At 39.8% G+C, this 10215-nt stretch overlaps 1 protein-coding gene across 4 annotated transcripts; it reads right to left on the bottom strand.

Annotated features, from left to right (window-relative positions):
* Positions 1-118: 118 nt before the first annotated feature.
* Positions 119-10215, bottom strand: stx16 (syntaxin 16). Of its 4 annotated transcripts, none has more exons than XM_030730500.1 (9): positions 9828-10215; positions 6435-6446; positions 6223-6330; positions 5990-6130; positions 5622-5784; positions 5367-5455; positions 3889-4032; positions 3457-3537; positions 119-1634 (listed from the first exon to the last, which is right to left on the bottom strand). In XM_030730500.1, exons 1-9 carry the CDS (start codon positions 9906-9908, stop codon positions 1533-1535), a joined length of 921 nt encoding a protein of 306 aa, XP_030586360.1. In that variant the 5' UTR covers positions 9909-10215; the 3' UTR covers positions 119-1532. The 4 variants fall into 4 exon arrangements, with proteins under 4 accessions (XP_030586360.1, XP_030586359.1, XP_030586361.1 ...); XM_030730498.1 differs by having other exon boundaries at positions 120-1634; positions 9783-10215; XM_030730499.1 differs by lacking the exon at positions 6435-6446 and having other exon boundaries at positions 9783-10215.

Below are 10215 nucleotides of genomic sequence, written 5' to 3'. Positions count from 1 at the left end.
TGGAATGGTCCTTTAAATTCCTTGTTTTTAGTTCAGTGTCACATGCCATGTACCATTTGTATGACACACACACACACACACACACACACACACACACACACACACACACACACACACACACACACACACACACACGCTTATGTTCCAGGTTTATTTAAAAAAAAAAAAAAAATTACGCTTCTGTCTCCTCACCCGTTTGGTTTCCACAAACAATACTTAAGTGAAGTACCACTTGGACATTTTTTCACAACTTCACATCAATGACAAAGATGACTCAATGCGTAAAGTGTATAGTTGAGTACAGATATGTCAAATAAAGCTCTTCATCATTTCAGCTCAGCAGTCAAAAAAGAAAAGAAAAGAAAACAAACAAAGATTTTTCAACAGCCAAATGAAATGTGTCAATCTGGAAAGGAAAAACAGAAAAATCAAAATGCTGTCTTCACATGTCTCTTCATTGTGTTGGACTACATCAGTTTCCTCAGTGGAGTGATTATTAACTGTTTTGTTCAGACTACACATACACAACTCAATATACATCAAATCTGCCAGAAAACAGAAAAATCTCTGGATTATATGAAGGTACTTGAAAATAAATAATTTATCATACAAATGACAGTAGTATTTCATCCATGACACCCCGCCCCTCCCCCAGGCCTCAATGTGCAAACTGCAAGGGTTTAAAAAAGGTAGCACTTTAAGCAAGGACCACGAAGAACAAAAACACGTGTTTTTAAAATGAGCACTTCGTGACAGTGCGACAAGTGTTCAACAGGTATGAGTTTAAAATGAAGTGGAGAAGATGCACGGCTGCGTAAACCCTCCCCGGGCTGACTGCGGGGTAGCGAGGACCTCAGTATTATTTTTTTAAAGTAAGGAATAGACGGATTAAAAAACAAAACCAAAACAGATGGTCCTTTGGTACTGAATGGCTATTCTGATCTTAAACAGTACTGCCCTCATAAAAAAAAAAAAAAAAAAATGCTCTCCTCAAGTCTTTCACAGTAAAATACTGAGCTGGGATGTAAATGTAACGCTGAGATGAAAATGAATTTGCAGTAAAACTGGACCTACTGCACATTTCTTTTTCACAGACATTCATTCTCGTCACATCTCCACCACAGAAATTATACATCTCTAAAGACAGACAGAAATGAAGCATTTTCACCCAACGTCACAATTCGAGTTCAAGCAGAAAACGCTCTGCTTTAGCAATCTTACATTAGTAGTCCATATTTATACACCACAAAGTGTTTTCATTTGTTAAGACACAGATATGTCAGCATGGTCTGGTTGCACAAACCTCTGTCAAAGTCACTTGGGAAAATAGCCACTGCTGATTGTTCCTTTCATTAAAATCCACCAAAAAAAACAACCAAACAAACAAACAAAAAACATCTCCACTAACCCAAAGTGCCCCCGTAGAGATGGGGAATTCTTCTTAACATTTCTGGGTTGGTGTGAAAGACAGCAGAATCAAGTCCAAGTCAACAAACACGCAGACAGAAAACAAATGCCAGAGGAATGAGTAATTAAAACTTTGTTCCAAAAAGAATAATAATTAGAACAATGACTATGATGAAAAGGATCAAAATGACCAGCATCTTTCGGTTTTTCTTCTGATACTGTTCTGCCTGCAAAGAAAATGGAAATAATGTTAAAAATATCATTCCCTTTTAATGAATCTTGGAGAAGAAAAAAAAAAGAAAAAAGGTCACCCTCTATCAATTCAGCGGGTTCTAAAATTATTTACATATAAACTGAATAACACATGATATGTGATATTATTATTTAACAATAACTAAACAAAAATGCAGAAGCAGTGTGAAAAACAAGTACACCCCATGATTCAACCGTACAACCACCTTTGGCAGCAATAATTTGAAGTCATTGTTTTCTGTAGGACTTTCAGTCTGTCTCATCATTGTGGAGGAATTTTGCCCCACTTTGCAACATTGCTTCAGTTCATTGAGGTTTGCAGGCATTTGTTTATGCACAGCTCTCTTAACAGCAGCATTTCAAAAGGGTTAAGATCTGGACTTTGGGCCACTGCTGCACCTCGATTCTTTTCTTTTTCAGCTGTTATGTTGTAGATTTGCTGCTGAGCTTGGGATCATTGTCCTGTTTTAGCTAAGCTTTAGCTGTCAGACAGATGTCTTCACCTTTGACTCTAGAATACTCTGGTATACAGAGGAGTTCAAGGGCGACTCAATGACTGTGGGTTGCCCAGCTGCAAAACAAGCCTAAATCATCACCCCTCCATCACCGTGCTGACAGTTGGTGTGAGGTGTTTGTGCTGTGCTTGTGATGCTGTGCATTACGCCCAAACATCTCTACTTTGGGCTCATCTGTTCAAAAGACATTGGCCCTCATTTACTAAGAGTGTGTATGCACAAACCAGTGATTTAATCAACTTTGACTTCTATCACTGGTAGATGTCATCATTTACGGTCTATTTTCTTGGCACTATGTTACGGCTGCTGGAGGATCTAGAGTTTTTCATCTCAGGCTGACAGATCACACGCTCCTTGTCCTCTACCTCGGCCTGAATTTGCTGGCAGATCCACTCCTGGGAAGACTGGCAGTTGTCTTGAATGTTTTCCACTTGTGAATATACTTTCTCACTGCAGAATGATGAACTTCAAATTGTTTGGAAACTTCCTTATAACCTTTCCCAGATTGATGAGCAGCAATAATTGCTTATTTCGATTATTGCCAGTGCCTGTCCTCCTCGTCACTGTGTTAACACACATGAATGCTCCAGACTTGCAAACTGCCAAACTTCTGCTTTTACAGACGTGCTCACACTTGCTGATGATCAGTTAATCAAGAGCATTTGATGATGAGCACCTGGTTGTTATTTATCTTCTTAATTCCTTTGGAAGCAATAAGAGTGTACTCAGGTTTTCACACACGGTTTCTGCATTTTGGATTTCTTTTTCACATGACCTTAATTCAGGGAAGATTTAACATCATTATTACCAATAGCATGTGATAAATCCTAATTGTGTCTTTAACTCTATGAATGTTGCCCCAGGTGGATAAAACATGCAAAGCTTCAAAGACTGTCTCTAAACTAATCTGAAATTCTAAGTTAACAGCAGCCATGGTGATAATTACTCAACCAAATACAGGTTTAACACTAATCAAGGCTTTCATCTTTAGTGCCCAAACTGAACTCAAGTCTAGTTAGAAATCTTTAAAATGTCTGTTTTCCTCTGCCCTCATCTGTACTTGAGCCTTATTTTACTCTTTGCTGTCAACAAAATCAGAGCTGTAATTAGTTAGTGAGTAGTTTAGATGCCAACATGCATTTGAAAAGAATTGCAGGAAATGTTGTGTGTTTATCACAGAGTTTATCACAGGCTTCTCTGCACTGATGGCACCCCCCCCCCAAAAAAGTCAAACCATTAGTCAAAGTGTAATTACATGTAATTGTAGGAAATCTGTGTTTACCTTTTGTAACTGTTTCAATCCATCTTCTGTTTTAACACAAGCCTGCTCCACATTGAAGTCGATTCTATCAAGAACGGTGCCCTAGAAGGACAAGAGAGAGTGTTTTAAGCCTGTGTATGCTCTGCGTTAAATACTATTCACACAAATAAATGTAATCTCAATTCACAGGCTCCATTAGGACAGTGTAGGGTGGGCCTCCTGGTGTGGATGACCGGAGGTCAAGCTGAATGAAGAGTGAACTAAAATTCAACCTGGCTCCTTTTTTGTTGTTTTATCGCTGATTGATAAAAACTGTGGTGTGTGAACTTTTTTTTCACCCATCTTCTGATGTAGGCAATGCCTGTATGTACATGCTTTTCTTTGGTACCTCAGTGACTGGACCCATAACATAATTAGAAGTCAGTTGTTTTGTCTTGCATTCGCTTCAAATACCTGCTCCACCACCATTCCTGCCAAATCCCGGAAAATCTCGTTCAGATCTGAGATAGACTGCACTATCTGTCGGATCTCCCGCTCTCGTTCTTCAACCATGACCGTGTTCTGTTCCACCAGCATCAGCTGATCATCTGTGAATCCCTGAAAGATGAGATTCAAGAACAACGCTGAAAATACAAACGTTATACACCAGAAGGACAGCAGCAGGGATAATAAGCTGGTTTTGTTATATAGCCTCAGAAAACACTGTTCAGAGCAGTTTTCATCTCAATAATACAGAAGATTTTGTAGCAGTGGAGATTTTAGCTTCATGATAAAGGCAAAGGCACTCCAGTATCCTGCTTGTGGCTGATTTCCCATAACGGTAACTTATATTAACAATAGAGCAGCAGTGTCTTTTAAGTTGTACAATTAATCTTTGTGCTTAGTCCTGATATTTTACAAACAAAGCCATCAGGGTCGCTGGAGCCTATCCCAGCTGTCACAGGGTGAGACCCAAGATACACCCCGACTAGGGTACAACCTACCCACCAAACTGAGTAGCAGGGCTAACCGGCCCCAGGCTGGATTCGAACCCAGGACCTTAGCAACAGTGTGAACCGCTGTACTACTGTGCCACTATCCCACCCATTTTTCAAACAAAGCATTTATTTAATTTCTCCAAAACTTTGCTGCACCTACTGGCCATTTCCTTCCTGTTAAAAAAGTACCAAAACTCAATTTGACATTTAGCACAAATGCTGAGTTAAATATGTGAAGTCTGGTAGATGGCAGAAACATTGAGTATTGCATGAGCATTGTTTTTTATCCTAATTGTACTGATGGTCATGATACTTCTGCTTTTTGCTGCACTGTGTACACACAGCAGCTGTGTACACAGTGCCTTCGTACATGCATTGTGCACAGAGAGGTAGCACAGCAGTGACTGGATTTACCTCTGTTTTGGCCTTAAGAATGGATAACATCATAAGAGTCTGAACTGGTGATTTTATCTGAGCCAGAATCAGTTTTACAGCTTTCTTACTGGTAAACGCATCACTCATCCTGCCACAATATACCCCCCCCCAAAAAAAAATAAAATAAGGAACGAATAAACCATAAAATAAAACAAGAAACTCAGTCCGGTTTGCTGGACTGAGCTGTGCTGATGGGTTCTTTGATTTACTGCAGCAGAATTTCTTCATAATGAGGAAAACTGTTAAAACTGCAACTATGTGTCTTAAACCCTCTAAGACTGCTCATCATCAGGATGGTTTATTAAATGTGCACTTTTCCAGAATGTAACACCAAGCTTTTTACACAAGAACAAACGGGAATAATTTGAAGGTGTTTTGTTCAAGGGCTTTTTTGGGATCATTTTGCATCTGTTTTACTGGTCTGGTGCATTTAAAGTAAAAAAAAAAAAAAAAACTCTCCACGGCCCATGAACTAAAATGAGTTGGACGCCCCTGCTCTAAACAAAGTGTTGTCCTCACCTTGTCATATAGAGCTAAATCTTCATCCTCTTCCATTAGGGGACCAGAGTCAAAAAAGTGCTTTGATCTCTCCTCACGATTCTTCATACCTGTTAGATAAGCCAATGGCACAATGCTTAGATGGCATTAAAACAGCATCAGGACAAAATACTTGATAATAGATAAAAAACAACAACAACAAAAAAAACAAACAAACATGTGAGATGAAACAGTAAGAAATAGGAATTTAGGAAGACCAAGCCCTGCAGTCCTTACGTTTTAGATAGCTGGACTGTGTGTGCCTAAAATTGATGGACAGCTCCTGCAGGCTCTGCGCCAGAGAGGAGACCACATTTCTCAGAAGCCTCTCCTCTTGCTCGGTGCAGTGACCACAGCGAGACTGCAAACCAGTCACAGCTCGCTGGCATCGATGGAACATCTGCAAACAAAAACCCATTTGTTTCATTTCTAAATTCACTTCAGTCCCAAATACCAGAGCGTGCTCTCATAAATACTTCTTTATGTTCAAATAAAAACAACAGCCAAAACATTTCCAGGCAGACTTTCAGCTGAGAGAAAATGATAATCTTTTCATGTCTAAAAATATGCAGCATGCATATCACAGCACTGTTAAATTACTGCACCTGTGTGATCTCCTGAGTTGTGATTTCTATGGCGTGCTCTTCTTCGCTGCTGTCATCCAGCGTGGGACGATTCATATGCTTGTCATGAAGTAGGGCCAGCTCCTTCATCTTCTGCCGGATCCGTGTGATTTCATACTGGATCTGAAGACAAAATGTATTCATTTATCCACTGTATTTCTCTTTAAAAAGGACAGTAAAGTAGCTGCATATTTCTACGACAGTTTCAGTTTTACCTCATCGACTCCCTCTACCCATTTGGGAGGAAGTTTCTTGGTGACTCCAATCGCTGCTTCTGGGTCCAAGCTGATCCCTGACACCAGGGCCATCCGATCATCAGCCAGCTTAAAGACACATGATGATCCATTAAAACATTTTACATGATACGGTGTGAAGATGACAGCGTGCCATCTTTTACAAAGACTACTGGGAAGAGAAATGACAGTACCTCATCAAGCTCCTAATGATTGGCAGATATCAGAGCGGTCCCATCCAACAGAGAACAAGGAAAAGGAGAGAAAAACAGAAGTAATAGAAAGTGAGGCCCATCAAATTTAAATATCCGTCCACTCCCACCATCAAATTACTCTGAATTAGCAATGATAATGATCACTGTAAAGAAGGTGGTCTGGCCGTTGACATTAATTGTAGTGAAAACTATTAATTGTACAGCAAGACTAAATATAGCAATAAATCATCCAGAAACCTCTACCCGAATCATTTTACTTTAAATCAAATAATTAGATGAAAGAAACAGTGAGAACAAAGAGAGCAGAAATGTGTGAGTTTAACAAAAGGAAAAGATTTTTTATGAGTTTTAAATAAGAAGAATTCATTATTAAATACTATGAATAATTTATTGTCATCTTCAATGACTGAATTGTCAGTAAAACCTACGGTGATTTGGTCTGCTGCCTTCTTGCAAAGCCACTTATTTCAAGCCTGAGTGTACAGCCAGCAGCAAAATGTTCTTTGTTTCTAATAGCAAACACAATTTGAGATGCAGTTCTAAACAACTTTATGGCTCTAATGTAACAGAGCAACTAAAAGCTACCTGAGCCAAATATTTTAACAGCTTCAATGTGAGGGCTTGATAATGGTTGACTGCTCTCATTAATTAAGCTCCTCATAATTTTAATGACCAAAGCACTCTTCTCTGAGACATTTAAATCAACTGTGTTGATCCCACATATGGATGAAGCCTAATACAATGCCAATGACAGACAGAGATGTTCATTACAACACAAGGTAGATACTGGACCTTCCCTTCAGACTTTGGCCACCAATTGTTTTCCATTTCAGACACACATCAGTTAGTGTGGTTGAAGCAGTTTAAGGAGAGACTGAACAGATCTTGACAAGAAACTCCTTCAGTCACAAGAAATCATCTGTAAATACAGAATTGACTCTATTCCAGGAATTGACTCCTTTCTATTTTTCTGGCAGCTCATTTCCTGCTAAGCCATGTGATCAAGACCTGCTGGGTAAAACACTCGTTACTACATTTTGACATTGAATAGTTAAAAGGTAGCTAAATCTGTCTGAGGACAGATGATGGGCACAGAGCTAAAGTAAAAAAAAAAAAAAAAAGCAGGTGTACAGGCATGCAGGCAGGGCAGGGATGTGATGGGAACTGTTCTAGTTGAGAACCAGTATCAAATTATCTATTCTACTGGAATTGTATGCCTCTGAGCTTAACACTACCTTTCATTAATGCTGACATGTTTTTTTTCTGACAGCTGACAGCAAAGTAATGGCGCTGGAACTTTTCCACACATGTAAGCCTTTTCTCTACTCTGTTTCTGCACTGTGCTCTAACTCAGTTTTTTCAAACAGTAAATCAATCAGGAATCACTAAAGAACAGGGCCTATAAGCAGAATCGATGATGGAACTGGTATCAAGAAAGTTTTATTAATATATAAGCTATAAACAGTGTGGGAAATGTAGTTGTCCAAAGACAAATTGCTAGGCTCTTTTATGCCAAGAACTGACTTAATGATTTTTTTGGGGCCACAGCATTGCTTTTATGTCCCTGAGTCCAAGTGTGCTCCACGATTATCCTGATCTAAACCCAAACATACCACTACTACTACATTTGTTTTACAGAGAGGTAGTGTTGTTCCAGGAGCCACAGTCATTTAAAGGGCTCCACTTGGTAGGTGTGCTTGATTAAATCACTTGTGTCACTGACAATCAGCGCAGTGCACTTCCCTCAGTGCCACAAGGAATGGCAGCTAATGTAACAAAGACTTGTTTTGTTGCTAAGAATTTTCCCCAAACAAATGCACAATGGATGCCTTAAGGCTGATGTGATAACCTTATCAGTTCATGATCGCTGGGCTTACAGCAGGAAGAAATTGATCTACAACAGCGAGCAGGTAGCCAGTTGAAATGTGCACAGCTGAGTGTGAATTTTCACATGTGGCCTACACCTGGGTGCCTAAAGAAGCTTCAAAACAGTGTCAGGGAAAGCGTGGTGGAGTTTAACTGTAAAAATATAAGTAGGTCATGACAGGAGTTATTTTTTTAATCTGCATCAACATTAAATACAGTGTATTTATCAATGCTAAGCATCTTAATGCTTTAGTTCTCCAGCAATGAGCTATATGCAGTGACTCTGCTGTATATAATAAAATTACTCAGTATCACTGAAATCAAAAAAATGTGACCCCAATTTCTGTTAGAGGAACAGACAGAAATGTATTTTACTTGTATTGTGGTAGCTTACTTGCTTTTCATTATAGCTGCACTATATGGACAAAATTATTTGGGCACATCTCTTAATCATTGTTTTTATGAACTTTGGCCCAGGACCCTTTAGTTCCACTGAAGTTCCACTTAGTTCCATCTGAATGCTTCAGCTTATCAGTATGTTGGACAATTCCAGCTTCCAAGTTTGTGGAACCAGTTTGGGAAAGGTCATATTCTGTTCCAACATGACTGTGCCCAAGTGCACAAAGCAAAGTCCATAAAGGCACTGTTGGATGAGTTTGGTGTAGAAGAACTTGACTGGCCCACCCACACAGAGGACACTTAACATGAACAGAGACTGCGGAGTGACCAATCAGCATCGGACAGCGGAAATTATCTTCTGGATCAACGGACAAAATTTCCCAGAGACATACTCTGAAATCTTGTGGAAAGTAAAAATTGCAGCTGCAAAAGGGGGATCAATTTAGAATGGGATGTTATAGAAGATCATGTAGGTGTAACGTGTGGGTGGCCCAGTGCTTTTGTCCATATAGAGTATTAACTAAAGAGTTAGTACTATTTCTCAGTGACAAACAGTAGTTTCCAAGCATTTTTAAGAGCATTTTATCTTGTCTTGGGATGACAAACTTTTTCAAAATAATTTCAGAAGCAAATCAGGTACACTCTAGATCAATTAAAAGTCACGACAGTTTGATGTGGGCTTTTGAAAGGCCACAGCACCGTAGTCACAGTGAGGGGGACAACGGATGTTAAAAATACTCTGAAATTCAACACAACCCCCAATTAACCTTGACTAAATTACACATTTTTTTTTTCATTTAAAAGAAAGGGCAGTTATAGACATTTAACTAGCTGAAAGTATGCCTGCGCACAATTTTTCCTCCTCCTCCATCATCACCTCAATGAGTCACATCACTACTAAAGGGGGGGAACTACGAGCCACTGAAACACTAACGTCGTGGAGGTCGTCCAGAATAATTACTAACAGCAGCCATCACACAGCTGGCTCTAGCTAAAAGGGCTCGGTGACTGGCTATATGCAAACACACACAGTAAAATGTCAAAACGATGCAGACCACTCACCGCAGCATTGCTACGTGTACTCAGACGGGGGTCGTATGTACTCACTTGCTCAGCCAATATCTGCCGGTTTTGGATCGCATTGTTCCGCATTAACAAGAAGGCATCTGTCAGACGCCTAGTGGCCATGACTGCCTTGCTTGATAATCTAAATTAAGAAGTGGACAAAGTGCGGATCGGGCGATGTTTTATTAAATTATGCCCGCTGCTAACAAGGCGCTAGCTTTAGCTTTGTTTTCCTTGCGATGAATGGTGAGGAAAACTCAAGATGCAGCGCCTACAGTGGGCGGCAAACGGCCTGAATCATGTTGATTCGCTAAGCAGCTCTAATACTGAAGTAAAGAAAGCTAAACATGACCGACAGTTTCTGGTGAAATGTCGGCTTTAGCGTCAGACTGGTAAGCGTTACTCCGCTCTAGGTAGCTACGGAAGTAGG

The sequence above is a fragment of the Archocentrus centrarchus genome, chromosome 5 (genome assembly GCF_007364275.1).
Source record: "Archocentrus centrarchus isolate MPI-CPG fArcCen1 chromosome 5, fArcCen1, whole genome shotgun sequence".
NCBI classification, from domain to species: Eukaryota; Metazoa; Chordata; class Actinopteri; order Cichliformes; family Cichlidae; genus Archocentrus; species Archocentrus centrarchus.
Note: the sequence above shows the minus strand (reverse complement) of the source record. Positions and strands in the feature narration are given on the sequence as shown.

What these genes read in the sequence shown, in the direction of transcription:
- stx16 (XM_030730498.1), bottom strand. Translation starts at nt 9,908, where the DNA reads ATGGCCACTAGGCGTCTGACAGATGCCTTCTTGTTAATGCGGAACAAT. An exon ending in GGGTAGAGGGAGTCGATGAG is followed by an intron (nt 6,131 to 6,222) that starts GTAAAACTGAAA and finishes TTTTGTCTTCAG; the next exon opens with ATCCAGTATGAAATCACACG. An exon ending in GATTGAAACAGTTACAAAAG is followed by an intron (nt 1,635 to 3,456) that starts GTAAACACAGAT and finishes TTTTCTTTGCAG; the next exon opens with GCAGAACAGTATCAGAAGAA.